Raw genomic sequence first — 25434 nt, forward strand, 5'->3', positions numbered from 1 at the left:
TTGCACTTTTTATTAAAATTATTCCTTCCAGATTCCCCATTATTTCAACAACATTTTGGTCTAGCAATATATTAAAATATTTATGTACAAATGATCTGTCATCTTAAGCACATTCTGATTATGGAACAGCCATTGGCTATGCCATTTGAAATCCAATACCCCCTACGGAAGACATGACCTAATCTCCCACACTGGGGTGTGAATTTCAAATGGAGTCACCCATTTAGGTAACCCCATTTGAAATTCACACTCCCTGTGTGGAATATTAAGGTCATGTCTTCCATAGGAATGTATGAGCTTCAACTGGAATATCCCAATTGAAGCTTTTTCTTACCTGTGAGACATTTATCTCCAGTCCAGCCTGATGAACAAGCACAAGTGAATTCATTGATTCCATCAGTACACGTGCCACCATTAGCACATGGGTTGCTTAAACATTCATTATAGTCTGCAAATTAATGGTAACAATAATATGTATATTACATTGAAAATGTGTTCAAAAATATATACTGAGTAAATTTAAGAAGTGTATCATGATAGTAACATTTGAATGATAATAAAATAATGATATGAATAATCAAGAATTAATGGACAACATGTGCACTTCTCCTCCCCTCCCCTGGCAAATTTGCACCAAAAAGATCAGCCAATTTTATCCTTTCAGCCCCGCTTATTTGAATACTTGATCCGGGGTTGATATGCTGTGAAAATTTGATTATAGTCTGCACAATAAGGATATAAATTAGCAGTCAATCATTGGCCAAGTTGGTTCTAAATTGAGAATTTGTTGAATGTACATTTGGTCATAATTCTCTTCCTTTCATCTACATGTAAGTAATCTATATTTCGTCTAATGAATAGAGATTACACTTTATAAATATTCAGGAGCTAATCTTACTAATTCATTGGTCAATCAGGAATGACAAGGACTATATTTCTCTGTGTGCTGACTATTTCCCTACAATTTCATCCCCATAGCCAAAGTATGGTTTATTAATAAAACAAATACTACATGGTTTATATCGGGGAAATAGGTCAACTACATTTCCCTTGGTACTAGCTACTGGCTTATCATCTCTCACTCTCAGGGTTTGGGGTGATAGTCCCATAGCCAGTATCGCAGGGAAAATATTTTGCCATATTTTCCCACTAACCATGTAGTACCTGGATACTCCACCATATTAATTTGTGTATTACCAGAAATAGAAGGGAAGCCTCTGAACCCACATATTACACAGAGATTATGGCTCTTTGATTTAACCACACAATACTTACTGATTTCACACCTAGTTCCAGTATAGCCTGGTGGACAATTGCATGTGAATGACCTATGAGCATCGACACACGTTCCTCCAAATAGACATGGGTTATTCAAACAGTCATCGATGGCTATAAATGAAAAATAAAGAAGAAACTCCTTAAAATACTGTTATCCTTGAAACAACTACTATTGCACCTTATTCAAAGCTTTTCATCATATTAGACCATTTAAATGAAAACTTGTTCCCTTGTACATACTTAGCATAGGTGCTGGACCTAATTTTATGTATGCCATACTATACTATACATGTAGCTTCAATTCAGGATGTTAAGAGTCTCACTGAATGAACAAAGTATACTCTTATCATGATCACCATGGAAACATAAAACATTCAGCTATAAAATTAATGTAATGGGCTATTCCACTTGACATCCATACACCTCCTATTGTAGACATGAACTTAATCTCACACACAGGGGTCTAGATTACAAATGGAGTCACCCATTCAGGTAACTCTATTTGAAATTTATATATACTCCCTATGTGGAAGATTAAGGTCATGACTTCCATTGGAGGTGAACAGATTTTAACTGAAATATCCCTATCAACTTACATAATTCACAGAGTGTTCCAGTCCATCCAGGCTGACACTGACATGCAAAACTTCCCACTAAATCACTACATGCACCACCATTCTGACATGGGTTAGGATCACAATCATTTTGATCTGAAACAAACAAAAATTACAAGTATTAGTATACATTCTTAGGCTAAAAAATAAACTATCACTCCTAGGTATCTTGCATGTGATTTTTCTCTTCTTTTGTTAATTTGTTCAGTTATACAGTCCTGTATTCCTTATTTATAAATAGCAATATATAAATTCTTGCTATAAATAGCAATATATAAATATGTGAGTATCCTTGGATTTGGCAATCAAAAATCAAGCCTAATATAAATTCTTGATAGAGAGAAATGGAGGTTGCCATTATGGCTGGGCGCCAGTATGTCTGGAGAGTTGACCTCTAGCACAGTGGGTGGTCTTCCTGTACTTTTCAATGGTAAGGCATTTGACTTCAGCAACTTGTCGCTCAAAATTTGGTGTGTTTTACCGAATAAAAACCATTATAAAATGAATGGCGCTAGGTAAATGTTTTAACGCTTTTGGTAACTTTTCTCTAAAATCAGTTTCTCATAACATATGTAAGTTACAGGATCCCCCAATCTTCAGATTTTTGGCACATGTCATTTTTGTGAAAATTCATGAACATCGACATCTTGTTTTCTTATTCATTTGTATGGAGTGAATGCTTATCTAGATACTCTTTGCTGATATGATGTTGTGTAATGGCTGCACCCATGTACCCCATGGTGATTTATAAATAGCTATTTATAAATAATGAATACAGGACTATTATATGTAACTTGCTTGAAGATGCGAATTGCATTAAACATGAACAAATAGCCTATATGTTTCATTAGTTTGCTATTTCTTCTTATGTTTCATTCATCGACTGGCTGTGAAGCTGTCGGTTACAAGCTGCCTCCAATGAGATCTGACCTCAGCTGCATTCCTAATCTCATCTGGAGAAGAGTTAGTCATTGGATTAAGCTTGTTGTGTACAGGCTTAGATTAATAACACACAGATTGGAATATTCCATGCCTGTGCTCTCTAAGCGTACTTGAATTCAGCTGGCGCCGGTACAGTCTTCAGACCTTGCGATAACGCTCATCTCAACTTTCTTTTGTGTACGCTCATGCTATTTGCACTATTTTTGAGTTCGCACACGCAAACCTGACTTAGCGTCAACCCCCATAGGCAACATGCTATGTTTCTGTGGTATGAGTACTTTGTCGTCACTGTCGACTCCATTTGGTATGTTAAGGATCATAAAGCATGTTTCTCAAGCTTACTTAATGTAATGGTCTTGTGTTTACTCTACTTAATGGAACAGTATTTGGATAACATATGTTTGTTTAATTGAATTATCAAGGAAATGAAATTAGCTTTTTCACACACAATCTGCTATTGGAGTGCCAACAGCAAATGATATAGAAATACTGGAGATATGAAATCCAAATGAAAAAAATCTTATAAATTGAAGACTACACTTTGTGTTTCCTCCACTTTATTGCCATGTATTTCTAAGAACATATTGAACAAGGTAAATACATCATGATATACTTACTGATTTGACATCTGGCTCCTGTAAAACCTGGCAGACATGAGCAAGCAAATGCATCGATACGATCTGTACAGGTGCCTCCATTAAGACAGGGGAAACTAGCACACTCGTTAATATCTGCAAGGTCAAAGGTAATAGGATTAAATAGTTAAATTTGTGGAAACAAATTATGGAGTTTCAACTCTCAAATAATCGTTTTGAAGAAAAATGCTGGGGAAATGAGATCAATTAATGTTTTCACATGAACAATTAAAAAAAAATTGTGACTCAAATTGATCCACAATCAGTCTGATTTAACAAAATGTGAAATTGAGAAACCATCAGAAAAACAAATCTTTTAATAAGCAGACATTAACAATTGCCAAAGCTACAACCCCGGGGTTTTGAACAGTTGAAGCTTATTTTTTGGAAAGGTTATGATTATAATTGATTCAACTTGTTGTATCAAATCAATTCACCACTTATATTTTTCTACTTCAAGCAAGAGAGGGAGAATTGACTGAACCAGCTGGTTTCCCAGAGCATGTCATCACCTAGGAAACCAGACAAGCTTGGGTTGACATTGTGGTGCAAGTATGCCAACACCATCAACACCATTTGCTTTTCATGAATAGCAAATATATTTGCCAATAATATGCCAGGTGATGTGTGGTCCTGGTAAAGAGTATGATCTCAAAAACTGAGCAAAAAGATGTTGCTGTCTGCGACAACTAATGTGAAATAGTTTCACTGCAAATTAAATATTAATAGCATGTACAGGACCAATCTCCTATTTCATATAGATTGTTCCATGGGAAAAATATCATCACATTGCACATTTATACAAATTCAATGAACTGGTTGAGTCAAATATTCACATAATGACATAAATCATGAGTCCTACAATATGCTACATATGTTGAATTATGACCATTAATTGCAAATAATAATTACAATAAACAATGACCTTACTTATAATCACTCTACTGAGTCTGCAGTAGAGGGTTCTATGCAAAATTTTAAATTTTAAACCAATAATTGAATGAAAATAATAATTATAATATCACAAAATTTGTTGTTATATTGAAAATAGTGTAGCTTCAATAGATTGTCAAATGTGATTAAGTCAGCTCACATTCTAGTCTCTAAACAAACATATCAAATAATTTGTATAATAACCAAAGCACCATTTTGCATTTTTTTTAAACATATCAAGAAGAAAGCATGTTATGAACAGCATGAAGACACCTTAACAAAGTGACCAAACATTGACTAAAATGATACAAAAATACGATAAACCAGCGATCAACATGAAATCAAACATGAAGTAACATGAAGTAAACATATGAATGCACCTGTAAACTTCATATGGATTCTAATGAGGGCTCAATGAAACATTACCTCATCTTTACTTTAGGCTGAAATGTGGTTTTGGCACCAAAACATTCAAAAAAGACTTACATCCATTTCCGAATCTAATAAAGCCACAAGCTTGTGAAACATATAGCCTTATATACGCTGGTGAAGTGATGTAATAATCGAATTAACTACCATAGCAATAGGTGAAAACAATTTTTGAATACATCACGCTGCACTGATACATTCACACGGTACTTCGGCATTGAACCATAGCATGCTGATCACTCACACCTGTAAGATTAGTATCTTTGAAAAAACAGGTATTGTATTCAATATATGATTGCAGACATACACAGGTGATGAGTGCAACCTGCTTGTAGTACAGCGCGATGTATTCAAAATTGTTTTCACCTATTGCTATGGTAGTTAATCCAATTTATTACGTCTGTTTGCCAGTGAATACAAATGGGGCAGAATTCTTTAAAATATAATTTTCTCAAAATGGCTAAAATGGTGATATGTGACATTCAAAGCAATCAAATTGTCATAATAAAGATGACTCACATTTCATCATATTTTATGTCTACAGTATTACAATTCAGTGAAAACCTTCACCTGAAAAAAGAGGTCACAGATTTGTGTTTCTTTTGTGAGCTCTTTCTAGATGACTGGTCATAGAAATTGGGGACAACTTGGAGACTTTTATTATCACAGTCACTAATCAGTCAAGCATAGAGTGACTGTGTAGTTTGGTATTTGTGATCTGTCACACTATACCACATGTAAACAAGTGGCAAATAACACAACTCATGCTGGGTTGCCAAGTTTGCTATTTGGTAGCCCAATTGAGTGATCTGACACACAAACAAATGGCAATAACACAAAATCAAGAGTGATCTGGGATGAATTCTACTGTGATTTCTTATTGTTTTCTTGACCATATATAGAAACCAATGGTTAAAAAACCAAAAAAAAAACCACCACACTAAAACAGGACACTTCAACTTTGGTTACTTGTTGTTTTTTGTTGTTGTTTTTTTGTTTTAGTTTTTTTTTTTTTTGTGCCTTGCACTTTGGCTGAAAAGGGTACAGCAAGCGTAATTTCTGATTTGACACTAACACATGTGATGCAATCAAGCAAAACCAGTCGGAACTCGGAAACATTGATTTTGAAATATAGCCAAACAAAGGAAATATTTCCTTTTGTTTCCTGTTGTTTCGGAAACCCTTTAATAATTGCTCATATCTATGGAACTGGTTGTTCAATTTCAATGGGGTTTTCTGCAAAATGCAGCTTTGAAAATGCTTTTTTTAAACAAACTTAAAATTAAAATTACTCTCTATTAAAAACTGCAAATTTAATATTTCTGAGTTCTGACTGCTTTTGCTTGATCGCATCACATATGTTAACAGTGCTAGTGTCAAGTCACCCAGCCTGATTTAGCATTCCTGAATTAGCAGAGGTGGTCGATGGTATATATCTATATCAAGTTGACGTTACTCAGATTACACCACAGGGTTTAATTACCAATCAGTATGTAATCAGTTTGAACCACTGAAATACACATTGCTTCAAATATCAAGATGGCAGTTATATGTACCAAATTTCACCATGTACCCTCATAAGGCACAGGACATGAGGAAATAAGACAACCTGTTTAAATCCCTTTTACAGTTTACTTATGAACATGATATTGAGAAGAATGATAATGAATATGATTTTAGTATTGTGGGTTAGTAATGAAAATGAATTCAAATTGGTTAGTTCACACTCCATGCCCCATTTAAAATAATAAATAATTTGATAGGTTTCTTAATTATGGCTAACATGTGTAAATGAGGCTTATTGGAATTTTGATTTATTGGAAATTTGATACATCACAAATAAAAAAGATCTAAAATGAACTTTCTGTGTGAGCCATCTTAGTTCCAGAAATTACAAAAGGGAAACATATATTCAGAGAAGTTTGTTCAATTGTTTTGCCCACTCACTTGCTAACAATATAAGAACTGTAACAATCATATTCTATATACAATATGAATTTTGATTATTCATAATATAACCTAAGTACCCCATTTACATACATTTGCCATAATTATATGTAAATTATATATTCTTGGATGTCAGACTGTTACATGGAAAAAATGGATTTTGTTAGTAGAGAAATGAAAATTATGAAATAATTAGTATATTATTTCTTATTATATCTTCTTGAAAGTGTAGTAATGCGTCTGTATTACAGTTATATCCTGTATTTTTGACTTGTCATCATTCTACCTGGCATTGTTATTTCCCATTAATATTGTGATGTATTTTTCCATAATCACACATTTGTGATATATCTTACCATAATCATACAAAACTGGGTAATGAATAGAGTGAGTTGTTCATTTATAAGAAAACAAAATAATTGCATATCACTATCACTCATATCACTGCATACATGGAGCTAATAGGAGCTTGTAGGCCTAAATGAAAAAGATATTAATTTGGTTAGTAGATGATTCCCTTATATTTGTATAAATTTTACCAATTGCACATGTTGGTCCAGCAAATCCCGATTTACAACTGCAGACAAAGTTATTGGGACGGTCAGTGCAGGTTCCTTCATTTAGACATGGAGAGCTGGCACACTCATCGATATCTGATGGATAAATAGACATTTATAACAAAAACATGCAATGAACAAGAGAGATGCACAAGACAACATAATTAGTACTACACTCATTATTGATCAAATCGACCCTAATGATGGATATATAGTTCATTGTAAATCAATAATTTCTGCTATATGAGTCACCTTAGTTTCAATTTCTTAATAATTATTCTTGGTCAACTATGACCATCTGTACATTCAGCACAAGTTTAACAAAATTACCTATTTATATTTACAAATGCTTGCAAATTGCAAATTTCAAAAATCTTTATTTGTTTCAATCTTTTGAGACATCTTTCAGATTCTTAAAATAAGATTGTGAATGCATTTCATATAAAAATTGACTTTGTCTTCATTTAACACTAGAATTCAAAAATAAGCAGACTACTCACTCTGCTTTGAGTAGAACTACAACCAAAGAATTTAATTAAAGAACAAAGATATCTTAAATCATTATGCATAATTATATGAAAATCGGCCATATTGTGACTTTATGTGATCTTGCATAAATGATACTCCATTTTTTTGGCATGGATGCCACTAAGAACAGTATAATATGTTGTAAATGTGTGCTACAAAGGTTTGCCTTATGCAGTTGTTTATTGCATTAATGGCAACATTTCTTATTATTTTCTATTTTTGTGCATTTTAATAAGTGCCCTTGAGCAGTGTTTTGTTCACTGATCTGGGCGATGCTCTACAAAGATGCCGCTCATAAAAAAAAAAAAAAAATTACAGGTGGGAAAAACTACCTTTATTCAACTAATTTAATGCCCACTTTGTAAAATAATCTAGAGATGTATTTTCTATACCATGAGTGACATGCAGTTCATTGAATACATCACTTTTATATGACATTTTTACTTCACCTAAATTGTGCAGTTGAAATCCATACACCCCCATGGAAGACATGACCTCAACCTTTGACATAGGGAGTGTGATTTCAAATGGGGTTACCTTAATGGGTGACTCCATTTGAAATCTACACCCCCTGTGTGGGAGAGGAGATTACGGTCATGTCTTCCATAGGGGGTGTACATGTATGTATTTCAGCTAGAATAAACCCAATTACAAAATGCATGCATGGAAAAAATCCCTGTAAAAGGAAACAAATGTTAGTACACTAAAATTTGTGGTTAGTAAATGAACCGATTGCAGGTCCTTGTATATAATGTTACCAGTTTCACAGTTGACTCCAACATATCCATTAGAGCATTCACATCTGTACATGTTGATTTCGTTGTGACAACTACCGCCATTCTGACAGGGGGTACTAATACATTCATCTACCTCTGTAAATAAGAATTCATGCACAAAAAAATACAATATGTCAACTCATTGATTATACAAACATTATAGACACACACAAAATATATGAAACTACAAAATAATTAGCAATAATCTAAATATCATCAATAGCATATCTTGACACATAATACTCAATTCACAAATAGTACCAGGATAATGAAACACATAGGTAGCTGTGATACATGCAATTTACACAACCAACACAACCATACTATGGAATAGTATGTTGAGGAGAAATACTTGATAGACAGTTATTGAGAGTGATTTTATCCTACAGTTCTATTTCCCTTAAGTATTGCTGCATACATGTATGTGGTGATTTTTGTTTGTTGGAAATCGTTCAAAATAATTTGTTCGAAGAGATTTTGTATGTAAAATATGGTCAACTTCAATATTTTATTATCAGAATCCTACATCATCCATAATTGAATAGGCCTATATATAGAGAAAACAAGCATAATCTACAATTAATTAAATTTGGACACACCCAAGGATTCTTGTAATCAAATAATGATGTTTACAAAAGTTCCCACACAAAACCAATGGGTGATGTCACTATCGCAGGCGATTGTTTCAAAGAAAAATCACATTGTGATTAGAGACATGGACAAGAGATTTGGCACCAGTTCTTACGAAAATTGTACAATATTCTGTACTTTGAGTCTGGTGCAAAGGCCAATCTAGTTTATTATATTATCAGTAGCCACATTTGCATGTTTATGAAGGCTATTTATTCTGAAAACATAATAATGTTAAAATTATAAATTTTTGGGTGTATTTTTGTCATGGTACATGAATTAATCAGTCTCGCTAGTCAAATATTTGTCAAATCTAGCTCCACCATTAATTCATATGTATAATGCCAATCCATCCAATTTTACATCAATCAACCAACTGATCAATCAGTCGATCAATCAATCAGTATTAAAATTACTCACTAAATAAATTGCTGAGATTTTAGTTCAGAGCAGGAAGTTGATCATTTTGGCAATAAGGAAGATAGGTAGACCTATTAGCTAAACAAGAATGTGTTTTAGTTTTGAAACTATTCAGCAACTCAACAATATTGCATGCATATATGGTTTCATGTTTGTACCTACATGGATGACAGAACAACAACAAATACCACCTCAGTCCTGGTTGACTGAGAACGCTCTTTACAGTATTGATGGCACTGTGACAAGCTTCCAGATAGCAAAGTTTTCTATTTCTTTGTTTTCCCCAACAGTAAGTCTAAATTGTATTTCACAATCTTTCACACAGATGTGCCTTACAGGGTGTCCCTGATAGAACTATATCGTCAGCACTTAATTGTTTGGGTATTTTAACGCCACAACTAAACATAACTAAATAACTGGTGTGGTTGAGGAATAAATCAGCGATCACTTACTTTTTGAATTTTGGCAATTGGCCACACCGTTCTTGAAATATAAGAATTTTACGAAAATTCCTTAATTTTCAAACCTTTCCACAGATTCAAATATCAATCGATGAACTGTATTTGGAGTGCTAATCACTGCGCACCATCAGCGCATGAGGCGTCTGTTGTCATTGATAGATATTTGACTCCGTAGAACGGACTGAAAATGAGGTAGTTTCATAAAATTCTTTTATTTCAAAAACGGAGAGTTCAATTGCAAAAAGTATGTTATAGCTGATATATTCCTCAACCACGTCAGCTATTTAGTTATGTTTGGTTTATGCGTTCAAATGCCCAAACAATTCAGTTTCCGATGATACAGTTCTTTCAGGGACACCCTGTATAAAACTTAGTAACTGGATAATGCGGTTCCAACATACAAAATATGGACTCAAAGCATTGTAATCATGATCAGCATGTTTGGCATACATGCCACATGTTTTTGATTTGTATGCTTAAAGTAACTCTGACAAGTATAAAGTGAACAAAGACCACAAACAGAAACAGTTTATGTTATATGAGCCTATGTTGCTGCTGACAATAACCAAACATTTTAGACTTGTCACAGTTCATACCTATGTTACAGTTGATAAAGACCTCAACCACACATAGACTCTGTCACAATCATTACCTATAAGACCCAATACTTCTTAAATAGTACATTTTGTCACAGTCCTTATGCCTACACTTGTTGGTATGACTTTGTATTAGTCTTTGTCACAGTCCATACCTATATATCACAGTTAATAAAGGCCTCTCTACACACACATTTCATTTAGACTCTGTCACAGTCCTTACCTATATCACAGTTGACTCCTACCCAGCCTGGTTGGCAGGTACACCTGTAGCTGTTGATTCTATTCTCACAGACGGCTAAATTCTTGCATGGATCACTTGCACACTCATCAATATCTGCAAGAGACAAAAACAACAAGTTATAAACATGTTTTGGGTGTCACCAATATCTACTGGCAGCACCTTCATCCACACTACAGTTCGTCTTTGGAATAGCCTACCAGATGGAGTAGTCGCAGACATATCTGACAACGGTGCACCATCCTTCAAGAGCAGATCTAGCGCATTACATCTTATTTCATGTGTCTGATGCTTTACCGTACCCTTCACTCTTGTTGTTCCTAAGCTGCTGTGAACCACGGATTGGCCCATGTGGTTGTCGTTTATAGTGCCTATAGGTGCCTATAGTTCTTAACCTGTGGCATTCCTCATGGGCTATTTTTCATTCTAGCATTTTATAAAAAAACCAAAAAACAAGGCACAATGTTTTTTGGGACGATTGCTATGATCCAATATGCACCATGTCCCCAATAAAAGGAGCTGAGGGAGTTTTTGTTTCAATCTGGGATCATTTCTGTTATACATAAAATTACTTTTCACAATTAATGTGTTCTCCAGAACTGGAAGTCGTGCCATGTGACTCAAGTTGAATTTACACAGTGACAAGAGTGACTTGATTTTGACTCTACATTTTGGTGACTCCTTATAACCCTGGACTGTTCTCTCATCTTGGTCTTTGGGCTTGATCTTGACAACAGCAATAAAAGAATGGCTCATTTGAAGAAAAAAAAGATAATACAAATACTAGAGATCACTTCTTTAATTCTCATTCATTTGAAAACCAAACAATCATTAAATTAGTGTTCTGCAAAGTGAAAGTTAATTGATTAGTAGTATACAATGTATTAGTTATTCCCAAAACCATGCTTTTATTTCAAACTTGTATAATATTAGTTAGATCCATGTTACATCCATGTGCTGGTTCTAAATGTTGAGCTAGAATGACAAACATGTATTTTGATACAATGTGCATATTCCATGCATAATACATGCTTGTTTATTGGTACATGCACCAGGTATGTGTGGTACATATTCTGAACTTGTTTGATTACACCACTATTTAAAAAAACCAGAATCATTTTTGCATATCTTGTGAAGTTAAAGAAAACATAATCCTGGCAGTGTTCATTGCATCATTCACTCAATTTCACAAATCTGCTATTGCACAAACCCTTTATGGCCCAATCAAAGAACTCAAAGAAGAGGAGGCATACTCTAAAGCCATGATTTCTCTGTGATACGGAAAAACAGAAAAATTCACGAAATTCAGGGTTTGCTCATGGAAATTTGAAAATGCCACAAAATAGTGAAAAACTGTACGAAATGTCTACCTTTTGTGTTGATTTGCAAAACAAAACAAAGAAAAGTGATCATTTATTTTTATACAGTAATCAACCATTAAACAATCCATTCTAACATGAATTCTAGGCCTTCGATGCAAGACTCTGGCCATACTACAATAAAAGGTAAAATAAAATACACTTTAAAACATGTTTGTTTAAACTTTTCAGTGCTTTATTGTGGAAAACGGAAAATCACGGAAATCGTCTATTTGTAACACGGATTTTTAATTTTGTAACACAGAGAAATCATGGCTTTAGCATACTTCATATAACTCCAATGTATGATGTTATTGGATATTTATCACATTAAATTGCCATGCATGGTTAACAAAACAATGTGGCCTTTTTTTTAAAGATAAGATCGTTATTGAACTTGGCAATTGTTGTCTTGGAAACCATGAGCATTAAAAGGTATGTGCATGTAGCATTTTTCCTCCTGTGAACGAAGGCTTTTATTCAGAGCTTATAATAATGATTTTAAATGAGTGCCTACCTAATTTCAAATGTAGTGAATCCAAGGAATAAATTGGTGCATGAGTAGGTATAGTCTGCAGGTATACCGACTCTAGACTGCTGCCCTCAGTCATCAACCGTCTGGATTGACGACTGAGAAAACTATATGGAAAAAAAGTGACAGATTTTGCAACAGGATTCCTGTGGCATAGAGCATGCGCAGTTGTGTCCAAATTGACCTTTTGATCGAGTTTGTTGTTTTTAGAACTTGGAGCGCTAATCTTGTCACAGCGACGTGGTACACGGGCGCCGCTAATCAGTCGGCGCACGCGCACAACCAAAGTCGCATTAAATAGTTTTCAGAAGTCTGTCATGATATTCAGTCGTCACTACGAAGCATACACAGTACATGCGAAGTGTAGACGGCTGATTGGAATTAGTCTAATACCTACTCATGCACCAATTTATTCCTTGGATCCACTTCATTTGAAAATAGGTAGGCAATCATTTAAAATCATTATTATAAGATCTGAATAAAAGCCTTTGTTGGAACCAAAACCTTTAGAAACAGTGGATTGTTCCAAAAATCCCACTAGGAGCTGAATATTAAAAGTGGATATCAGTAACAGAGAGCATTTTGGTTAGTATTCCTGTTTATTATCACCCTGTAAAGAATATGATACCAAATTAGTAATAAATGTGATGATAAATGAATTAGTACATTAGTTATGTGAGTAACAAGTATTTGGTATTCACAGTGACAAAAAAAACCACACACATCCCCCACACACACCCAGACCAAACACCACAAATACACATGCATTATTGCGCTTGCAACTGACTCAAGTTCATCATCAAATATATGAGATGGGTAATTTGAAATCAATCAAACAATATTTGATAAACAAAAATACACTTTAACCTGGGAGTGTAGGTCACAAGTAAATGTATTATCACACTATGTTGAATTATAGAAAACACATAAAGACAGTGAAAATATTTGACCTCAAATGCAAGAATGCATGTGCATACCCACCCCTACGCTCATCCCACACACAGACACAAAAATAGTTCAAACAAAACAGAATAAAACAAATGAAATAAATATGGAACATATCACAATAAACTGCAAACAATACAAATTTAATACAAATGATGAACATTTTCTTTAATTTTGTTATATTCACTGGTGGTAAAATATGCAAGTTAGTCATGGAACATTATCACATACATGTAATGTCATAACGGTTAATAGAAGCAAGCATGTTAAGTGACTGACAGGTGTCTTCACAATATAGGCACAATAGACATAACATAGACAATAAATATATAAAAACCCATATACACACAGGCTGAAATATGATGTATAAGCCTACCAAAATTTGTGAATAATTGCATTTGAAAATTTTGTGTAACAATTAAAAATATGCAACATTAATAGGGTACCACAAATTTTGGTTCTTTAAAATATATTTTTTGTCACAAACGAACGACATTGGCAAGATTAAGAATTACAATTTATTCTTCTTAATGATAAGAAATTCCCCATATAATTTAAGAATGGAAATTACAACCAATAATACAGTCATTTCTGTTCACTGCATGAAATACTTATTTAATTGTAACTTGTTGATGGTTAATTTATAAAATATACTTGTTTATGGCTAGAAATAGTCAAAACATATCAAGCTCTCTGCCAAAAGCCCATTTTATATTAATTTCACAGAAATTTAGTTTTGCAAATAAGCGCCATTAACAATAATTGTGAAAATTAAATGGGAACAAAATGAAATAATTGTACAGACTCTGGTAGCAGGTGGATATGGCTGAATAACACATGCCAAATAATGAGGTATATATATATACGCTGAAATTTTCACGGTGGTTTTATTTTTCGCTTCACAGATTCATATGTGCCCGCAAAAAATAATAACCCGCAAATGTGTTAAAATGAAGAAATTTCTTATGTATTTAATTATATAAGTTGCCAACAATCTGCGAATTTAACACTTCGTGAAATTGTCCGTGATACATGAAACCGCGAAAATATCTGTACGCGAAAATATTGGCTATACAGTACAACACTACACAAACTAAACTAAGGGAGGCTTGCATGCATGTACAGGGTGGATGCAATAGGACATTCCAGTTGAAGTCCACACACCCCCTATGGAAGGCATGACCTTAATCTTCCACAAAGGGAGTGGGAGATATGTTCCATAGGGTGTGTGGATTTCAACTGGAATAGCCCAATACAGATAGTGTTTATGGAACAGGTGTATGTAACATGCAAATGAACTAGCAATTAATTACAGTTTAATTAACCTAAAATATCCACACCCAATTATGACTAAGGAAAACAACCTTTTTATTCTGATCTACAGGTTGTTGAATTATTTTGTCAAAAATATCATGTTTGAAATATGTGTACATGTGGGGGTTCAGGGGTGTGTGTATGTAGAGTGTCAGTGTGTGCATATAATATTTGCATTTTTAAATTCTTTATTTTTCCTTTTTCATATTACTTATTGAAAAGAAAAAATGAATAACATATTCCTGTTAACAGTTTTCATTCCTATTAAAAACCATTTATTTAGTGAACAATCAATAATATAAACAAAAAAGAGAAGTAAGCATGTCCTATTAAGGGTACTAAACAAAGTATATTTGATCATTATCCTAAATTCATGCATGACAGGTCTGTCTTTTAAAATATCAATATTGTGACACTATAGGTTTGATATTGGTTTTCTTTTGTTCTCATAGTGAGGTCAAATCCAATGACCTTGGAAACATGTATTATCAATTCCGTTGTACACTGTGTATCATAATGTGTGCTATGGACCATGTGTGTCACATTGTTGCATGTACTTTTTTTATAAATGTATTCATTTCAGTTTTCTGATCATTGTTTAAAAATTTAACTGCTTTGAAAGATATGTATAAATTTCTTGTTTTTGGTTTAACACCATATTGACAGAAATATTTTGCTCAAATCAGTTATTTGTGACTCCTTATTGCATGCACTTTATTAGAAATATTGGTTTACCTCTAAAATGGTCTTAAACTGTAAATTGTTTTCTGAATTTATATAATTCAGTTTTTATGATTTAGACAAATAGCTAATGTTTAAATGGGTGACTGAGCAGGTACAAACTACCCCAGTGATAAATGGGTGCATTTCACCAGATCTGACTGTGTAGGCCACTGACTAAAAGCAATGCAAACACTAAACACAAGGTTTGCACTGTAGTATTAATTACAACACCAAGTGCAACCAGTAAGTCCCCTTTCAAAGGCAAGCAAGAATTACATGTAAACAAACTCAAGTTTCTGTGGAGGTTTGTTACCTAAAACTGAGGTCAAGTATATATCTGATAATATGGTGCTAACTTTTATTATAGTTTTAAGATTTAAAACTTCAATGATATTAAAAAATTAATCTAAATTTGAAAAATAAAAATGCATTTTAAAGGAGTATTTTGTGATCCTAGCATCCTCTTTTTATGACATTTTCAGTAGATATCCACAAAAAAAGCTTATTCCCAAATTTTCAGTTGATTCCGATTTTGCGTTTGGGAGTTATGCATGATTATGTGTATTACACTGCTCCGTAGACAATGTGTTGTAATTTTGTTCTGGTATATCAGAACAAAATTCAAATTTCACGATATCTATGCTAAACGAATTAATCTGCAAGAAACATTTTGTACATAAACATTATGGAGCAAGAGGTTTCCAGTGATATAAAAATCTCAACTTTTTTTGAGAAAAGTGGGGGGATGATGCTGTGGATCACGAAATGCCCTTTTAAGAATTGAAGCTCAAAATTTAAGATTTTTGCAAATTTATAGTACTTTCTTGTGGATGATAGATTCTGTAAAAATAGCTATGATATATGGGTTTTACAAGTCAGCAAACTATAATTATCATGGACGTTTGCTCCCGGAAATTGATGTTATGCGTAAACTTGTTAAATAAAATCTGGAAAAAAGTTCATTATGTTTCAATTGCATTACAGATGAAAATGAGCATTATAATTTTTGATAGTTTAGTAGTAATAAAGACATTTAATTAAAAGCACAAATATTGACCTATTTATAGGAATCGATATTAATTTGTAATCAAAGTCCTATCAACTAAATGCTCCACATACCTCAACAGAAAACTATCCAATGGTTGAATAACACATGACCCTGATACATATTGAGTTACAAGGCTATTTACTATTTAAGGATCTTACAAAAACAAATAAAGGACTTTGGTAACATCATGTTATAATTGGATGGGACTTGATGTAATTAAACAAAAGTTTAATTTACGCTGTGGGATAAAATTTCAAATTTGACAGTGATTTAAGTCTTGGCTCTAAAAAGACCTTTAATAGTTGGCTCCTATCTGATAAATATAAAATCCTAACCTAAACTAGCAAAAATACCTCTTTATGGAAAAAATAGTAACATTGTACACACCGGGTTCACACCTCCACATCCACACATAGAAAGTTAGGTATATGACACACATGTAACATGTACAGCAGGTTTACTAAAGCCCCATTCAGTAATTTGCTAAAAATGTAAGAACCATTTTGTCAAACTACTCGTCTGATCAGACAATCACTGAATGGAACTTTACTTAAAATGATGAAGAAATGTTAGTATGAAATTATGCACATCACTACACTCATGCACTACAAAGACAGCAGGAATATATCTAAACCAAAATACACAAATTTCTATGCATACAATGTAGCTATATTTTGTAAGTATCCCAGAATACATGCAGGCCTAATGATTAACATGTGTCTAAATATTTTTATATCATATTTTGATTTCTTGACATATTTGTTCATACAAATCCATAAACTCATATTTACATGCAAAATCAAAGTATAGTTGTCAAAAATGACATTGTTTATATTTTAATTTTTGGCTTAAAATCGTTAAACTGTTGCTTTAACTTGACCAAATTTAACAGTAAAACAATTTCAGATGTGTTCATCATGATTCAAAACCAGAATCTGCATAGAATTTGTATGATTTGGTAGCTACAAGAAACAGAAAAGAACTATACCAGTTTCACAATGTATGCCAGTAAATCCAGGGACACATTGACATGTATAAAAATCCTGTAAGTTCATGCAAGTGGCATTATTCTGGCATGGGTCACTGCTACATTCATCAATCTCTGTGAGGGCAAAGGTCAAACATATAAAGGTTAAAGGTCATTGTTATAGCTGTAGAGGTCTTATTTCTACAACTTTAATTTACGTAATTAAATTAAATATTTGATAAAATTTGATAATTTGCGAAAATAGTATTCTTAATATATCTCATTAAAATGTATCTCATAATACTGCAATTCAAAATAAATTTAAACAAAGTTTGTATCTTTTTTTTTTTTTTCAATTTGAGCAAAAATAATTCCATTTTAAATTTTCAAATAACAATTACTGTGATGTGCCCTTAAACTTCTACTGGAAAGTGTTTCTTTGTGAAACCACAAAAAGATTTAAAGTAAACAAAGATACATTTCTACATAACACCTATTGTCTAGATCATAACAACTTGAATGCAGTCATGAGACATAATGTTTCCTCATATATATTTCCTGGTGCTTTACAGAAGTTCAAAAAGTTCTATGTCAAACATAACAAATAAACATGCAAATAGCTAGGCCATGCAACACACATGCAATACAAAATGCATACTTTCCCTTGTCCATTTGAATGCTTGCATACTTTAATTTACATAACTTGAATAAAGAAATCCATAGCAATGCAATAACTTGAAATCAAAATCAAATTTAGTTGGATTTAGTATTACACCATTTTGAATAATTATGTTAAGTTGCTCGTAACATGTTGCTCTTGCTGAAAAAACCTATTTGCTGAAAATAAACCTGATTATCTAAACCTGGTTACAACAGGCTTAAACCTGGTTACCTTGTTCACAAAATACTCCGGTATACCCATTTGGGCATGTGCAAGTAAACCTGTTGACCAGATCAGAGCAGGCACCACCATTCTGGCAGGGGGTGCTGGCACACTCATTTATATCTGTGAAGAGGAGGAAGAAGCACCTTACATGGTTACACATAGATACATGATGGTTGTGAAAACTGCAAGCTATGGCCTCAAAAAGGCTACATAATTCATACATATTTGAATAATATAAATACCATATTTGTTCCAAAAAATTGAATGCATAATCTGTGTAGCAATGCGGCAAAAAGAAGTGCCTTTTGTTAAACCTTATGTTCTGCTATAATTCGTTAGGAACCATGACAATCATTTGCTGAGATTTTCTGCATTAGACCAGGCAAAAAAAAGGTTTTCACTGATCTCACAGGAGGCTGGAGAAGCAATGTGGTATGCATTTTTGTTTGTTTATTTCCTGAATGATTTTTGGACTTCTTGATAATTTTGCTCTTTTTGTTTTAAAATGGCCAACAATAGTAAATGAAGATGTGAGATTTAATGTTGCATGACACAGTTTCACAATTATAAACATTTTCTTATCTGTTTTATTGTTGTTGATATGAGGGTATGGGCTATTCAATTTAAAATCCACACTCCCCCTGTGGAAGATTTTGGAAATATCTTCCACAGGGGGAGTATGAATTTCAAATGGAATAGACACCATGCGCAGCTGTTTAAATTCCATACACCCTCTGAGAAAAATTCAACCTGAATCATCCACAGAGGGAGGGCGAGTTTCAAATAGAGTTGGTTATTGTGCTAATTCCATTTGAAATCCATACTCCCCCTGTGAATGTTCCACAGGGGGAGTGTGGATTTTATATGGCTTAGCCCGGTATTTGGGACATGTGGACACTTCTTGGAACAAATATTGTATTAAAGTGATAGTCATATTGGCTGCAAAAAAAACAATTGCAGAGCATTAGGTTGTAAATAAGTAGGTACATTATACCTAACAGAATTATAATTTAGTACAACTAACATAACACACATTAATTGGTGTCCTTGAGAATATGATCCATCAAAAAACCTGAAAATACACATACAATTATACAAGATCTTCATAAGTCTCTAAAAATGATACAAGCAATACTATTTTACACCTTGGCAAGTAAGTCAGTGACATCAGAACCCATTTCTCTATAGTCTGTATCATTTCAAGTTGAGAATAATGCCTTGTCGGATTTCGCAGTGGCAGATTTGAGTTGCGTGCGCTAATGATCCCGCAGTGCGTATACACACACATAGAAGGGTGATTTGTCCATACACTGGCAACGTAACCATGTTAAATGCACTGATAAGAATCTGCCACTGCAAAATCCAACATGGCGTTACTCTCAACTTGAGACGAGACACACTATAGGTGCAGCTTCAAAGTGCTAGCGTACGTATGCATACATTTGAATGATGCCACAACAAAAAATAGTATACCAGTCATTTATAGGTGCAAGGGGAAAGGGACAAGAATCCTGATTGAGAGGTTATGGAACTACTTGATGGCAGTCATGAGTGGCGGCACCTGAAAAAAAAATTGGGGGGGCATGGGGGGAAGTGAATTTCAGGGGGGGGACAAAAATCAACAATTTTTTTGCAAAATTGCCTCATAGTGGACATTTTCATTATTTTGTGCTTTTACTTGGGGGGGGGAGAGTTCTGTCTGGGGGAATTTCCCCCCATGGCACCATCACTAACAGTCATGTATTGCAGATTCTACAAAATAGGTAACTTTACACTTACCTCGTTCACAGTTGACCCCGGCAAATCCTGGTCTACATGTGCATGTGTAGCTGTTGATTCCATCATTACATGTACCGCCATTCTGACAGGGGTTACTATTGCAGTCATTAATATCTGCAATAAATTATGCAAATGCAATCATGAATATGCATGAATAACAACAATTATTGTAAATATAATGAACCGAACAGAATGTTAAATATCTGTGGGTAGTGAACTAGTTTGTAATCCTTATATGTGACGTGTCATGTCAAAAGGAAACACTTTTGGGCAGGTTATCAATTTTGAGGTTTTTACATATCTTAAATATAGATATTTTGCTCCACAACGGACAGATTTTTGGCTATTTCTCCATTTACGATCCTGCCCAAAAGTGTCTGCTTTTGACATGACATGTCACATATGTTCTCTCCATTCCTCCATTCCTCTATTTGTGGGGCAGATGAAGTGGACGACAAAGACCTTGCAGCCAGTTCCGACCAGTAATGCTTGACTATTTGTACACCATATACCTATTTATCATGGGAGGACTGTGTCTGAACAATGAAAGATACATCTAGGCTAAATAAGATATCAAACAAACAAACACACAAACAACTACTTACTGATATCACAATTGATGCCAGTGTATCCAGCAGGACAGGAACATGTGTAGCGATTCCTTCCATTACTGCATATGCCTCCGTTTTTACATGGTTGACTTAAACACTCATTAATATCTAATAAAACAAATAAATTCATAAATAAGTAATTGGATTAAAATAAATTAATATGGGTCTTTCCATGAAGTTGAGCCACACACACATTATTGCTATGTGTGATCATAAAATTGGCTTTCTTAATTAGACCACACCAGCTTTGATAATGATTTTGAGTTTAACTTACAGACTAAACCAGAGGCTTTCAAATGACACCAAACTTGGGGCAAATTATTTTTAATGTATTTATTTTTTTTCCGTAAATTTGATGGTGTCCCGGGGTAAAATATGGTAAATTTTGTGACATGAAAAATGAACATTTCCCAAATAAGATTTAGAAATTGAATAAATGTATCTTTTAACTTCTACTATTGATTAAGTTGGTCAAAAACACATGTAAAATCATGGGAATAAATCACATTTTCAATATCTTTTCCCTGTTTCATGTTATATAGCTAGTAAGTACAAGGATCAAGATGTAACGGTGCGGTGTCCCACTTTAAAAAAATTGTTACATCTTGCACATGTGTCTTGCTTCCATAATATCTTTCACATGAAATCAAAATTAAATTAAATTCATAATATATGACTATGGTTATAATTTAAATACCCTTTAAAGACAATAGATTAGATCGTTTTTCAGATTTGGCACAAAATGGAGCAAGATGAGACGGCGGTGTCCCACGTTACATCCTGAAAATTTAAGGAACGTTCTTCCATAATTCACTGATAATCTGGATGCAAGATTTAAATACTATCCTGGTAAAAATACTTGTCCAGCACACTTTTCAAAACCCAAAAGAGATCACTCATTTAACTTCATTTTGTGTGAGTTTGCCACCTTTGAAATCATGGTGTCCCACATGTTACATCTTGATCGGTCGCCAAGCAAAATGTATTATTGGATGAAAATATTAATACATATAGTTAGCCAATGACAAGTTTGCAATGTGAGGACATTTCCTACCAACCATAAGGATTTGGATACTTTAAGCATGATATAAATACCATTATTAGCATGCATCAAATAAGATGTAACAGGTACACGGTGTCCCAGTTACATCCTGATTTTTCCCACACTAACTCTATGGGAGTTGATGGGACTCTCTCCAAAATGTTCATTTACTATAATATTCTGTCAGAGTAAGTTTGGATAATGTTTAATAAAGTGTATGAAATCACTTGGAATGCAAGACATTTATTTTAATTCAATTTGATTTTTTTTTTTCATCATGTCACACTTTGTGGCTCAACTTCATGGAATGACCCATATGTATTCTACATGAGAGTAAAGATCTCTCTTATGTTTATCATATTTATTTCCCGTCGATCATTCCACTGCTTTTCCATGTAATATTTCCTCTATGAAATTTAAATCTCCCATTTAGGTCCTAGCTACTATGGGCAATTTGCGGGAGGAGATAAGATTAGTGACCACTTATAGGTTTGAAGCTCCTGAAGCACCTCTGTTCTTCCCTGGGCCTCATGGAAGAACAGAGGATACCTTAAAACATCCACTGAATGAGTAACCCAGGCAAAAGAAGAAATAAAACAAACAAACAAATGAATCAACCTTCCATTTACATGCTACTAACCAAAGAAGGGTCATGCCGTCATGGGGAGTTCGATTGACAATGACGGGTGGTACAAACTAGTATGTAATTCAGTCTTATAGTTTGATCAGTTCGTAATACATGTAGGCGGGAAATGTTAGGCTTTTACCACTACGCCGAAAAGTATACGGTATACTCATTATTAGTTGACTTGTCTGGTCTATATTTTGTGTGTTAAAGAAAGTAGACAAAGTACATGTATAGGAATTTGTGATGCTTCTGGCGAGATGTGACAAGATAATAAAGCCCGCCAATTACGAGCTGATCAAAGTATAGATTATGGTTCACAGGTTGATTACTTAAGCTAATTGAGAGCTAACACAAGCTTGTCACATGCTTGCACATGCTCACACTGATCAATTCATAACAGAACTTACCTCGATCACAATTGATCCCATCCCATCCACCAGCACAGGTACAAGTGTATGATGTCACAAAGTTATTGCATGTTGCTCCATTCTGACACGGTGAGCTAAAACATGGGTTGATCACTGAAAAAGTCAAACAATATCTTCATTAGTATCATTTTCAGGACAGTTTATAATTAAAGCCAGTAGTTTTTAATTTATCAACAGCAAAGTTTAACTTGGGTACATAGTGCAGGGGTTTAACTTTATTTACGTCAACATCTGGAAAATCTATATGTGACTAATCAAGATACAGATGATTCACCAACAGGCAACGTCCAGCATAATCTGTTGATGAGGACCAATCCTTCCATTAAGCGTGCACACAAAAATGCTACGTCCATTCTGCCAATGTTACTGTGTATTTTCGCAAAGCACTTTCTTGATATTTCACATAAACATACATGCACCGTTGAGAATAAACTGCATCGGCGTTTAAAGTAGGGACCATAGATCTGTATATAAACCATTAGATACAGCTCTGTGAACAATTCAGAACAATCTGGGAACAATTGGCCTGCTCATGATTTGTTAGACACAGGCCTAAAGACTGATCAGCCGTCATAAATATGTGAGAATTGTCATGGGGACTTTGCTTGTTGGTGCGCTATTTAATCTATGCCACCAAGCCTCAGAGGATTAACACTCTTGGTGTTTCCATCCAATTCTTGGTGCCCTAATGATTCCCTTGTGTATCTGGGTCTGTTATCATGGGTTATCTAAACAAACAAATAAATATATAAAAGTAAATAAAATAGGATGTACTTACATATTTCACAGTTATTGCCTTCATAGTTGCGTGGACAGATACAGGTATATTGGTCTATCTCATCCACACATGTACCTCCATTAATGCATGGGGTACTAAGACACTCGTTAATTGCTGTAATAAGATCAAATTGATATATTCATAATAGTGACAATATATTACATGTATGAGAAGTTCAGAAGTTTGTATCGGAGTCTAGCACCTTACTATTTTGTTTCTTATTCACTCTTATTAATTTGTGAATAAAGTGAATATCTGTCCTTTCCAGCGGTGTAGCTGGGATTTTTTCCAGGGGGCAAGACTGTATGGGACGGGGGCCCAAATCCACCAAATTTCCCTGCACTGGGGGGGCCCAAATAGACAATATTTGCCAGGCTTATTGATAATAATTGTATGGTATTGCATACCGTATGGATTCCCCATCTCTGCCCCTCCTCTCCTCTCTCTCTCTCGCCTCTTTTTTCCTCTTTCTCCTCCTTTTCCTCTTTTTTCCTTGCACTAGGGGGCGGGGGCCCAAATAGGCAATTACGCCACTGGTCCTTTCTTGTATACTGTCAAAGGAAAACATGCTCTTTGGAAAGACATATCATTATAATGAATGAATAAAAAGGGATATTCCAGTTGAAATCCATACTACCTTTGTGGAAGATTTAGCTCAAGTCTTCCACAGAGCAAGTATGGGTATCAAATAGAATAGACGACTGGGTAACTTCCATTTAAAATACTCACTCCGGGACTCACTCCAGTTGTGGAAGATATAGGTAAAGCCATTATAAATGTACATGGGGACTGTGGGTTTCAAAATAATTAACCCTGGCCATTTTCATTTGAAAAACAGTCTTCCACTACATGTATATTAGGGCAGATTTCATATAGAATAGTCCAATGTGGCATTGAAAGTTGATGTCCATTGAAATCTACTGAAATCTACATGCATTAAACTTAAGTCTAGCAAACAGTCAACTCACGTTCACATGTGTAGTCAAATGGCAAGTCAATACATCTATCGCCGGCATTGCAAGGATTGGAACTGCACTCATTACCATCTACAAATCAAAACAGAGACAACATCACATTAATTTTGTTACATGATCAAAATAATGATAAATTGGGTACAGACCAAACAGCTCCCAAGCAACTATACATTGCACCCATTTGAAAACAATTACATGTACGGTACTTGGACTTTTGTTATTATTTCAAAAAAATTACTATCATTTGTAAAGTGCATAACAAAACTGGTCAACTAAATGGGTGCCTCAGTTATTTTGGTTCTGCTGTTTTGGGGTTTGTTTTTGGTTTGGGGGGGTGTTCTTTTGTTTTTTAATATCAGAATTGTTTACACAATATTTCAGCACCTGGGTAGAGTTATGATTACACATTATATATATATATGTACAGTGCTCTT

At 34.2% G+C, this 25434-nt stretch overlaps 1 protein-coding gene across 3 annotated transcripts in view; it reads right to left on the minus strand.

Moving 5' to 3' along the window:
* The window catches only part of LOC140151325 (uncharacterized), an 84146-nt gene that overhangs the window by 37928 nt on the left and 20784 nt on the right, over window positions 1–25434 (minus strand). Inside the window, exons 4-17 of one of the 3 annotated variants that reach the window (XM_072173627.1) lie at window positions 24995–25072; window positions 24027–24140; window positions 23228–23341; window positions 21145–21258; window positions 20540–20653; window positions 18767–18880; window positions 17896–18009; window positions 10970–11083; window positions 8622–8735; window positions 7318–7431; window positions 3452–3565; window positions 1875–1988; window positions 1276–1389; window positions 335–448 (exon numbers count right to left, since the gene is read on the minus strand). In XM_072173627.1, the coding sequence (XP_072029728.1) occupies window positions 335–448; window positions 1276–1389; window positions 1875–1988; window positions 3452–3565; window positions 7318–7431; window positions 8622–8735; window positions 10970–11083; window positions 17896–18009; window positions 18767–18880; window positions 20540–20653; window positions 21145–21258; window positions 23228–23341; window positions 24027–24140; window positions 24995–25072 (1560 nt within the window). The remainder of the gene's footprint in view (window positions 1–334; window positions 449–1275; window positions 1390–1874; window positions 1989–3451; window positions 3566–7317; window positions 7432–8621; window positions 8736–10969; window positions 11084–17895; window positions 18010–18766; window positions 18881–20539; window positions 20654–21144; window positions 21259–23227; window positions 23342–24026; window positions 24141–24994; window positions 25073–25434) is intronic. The other 2 variants (XM_072173629.1, XM_072173628.1) reach the window with 2 other exon arrangements.

This window comes from Amphiura filiformis, chromosome 4 (assembly GCF_039555335.1).
Source record: "Amphiura filiformis chromosome 4, Afil_fr2py, whole genome shotgun sequence".
Lineage (NCBI taxonomy): Eukaryota > Metazoa > Echinodermata > Ophiuroidea > Amphilepidida > Amphiuridae > Amphiura > Amphiura filiformis.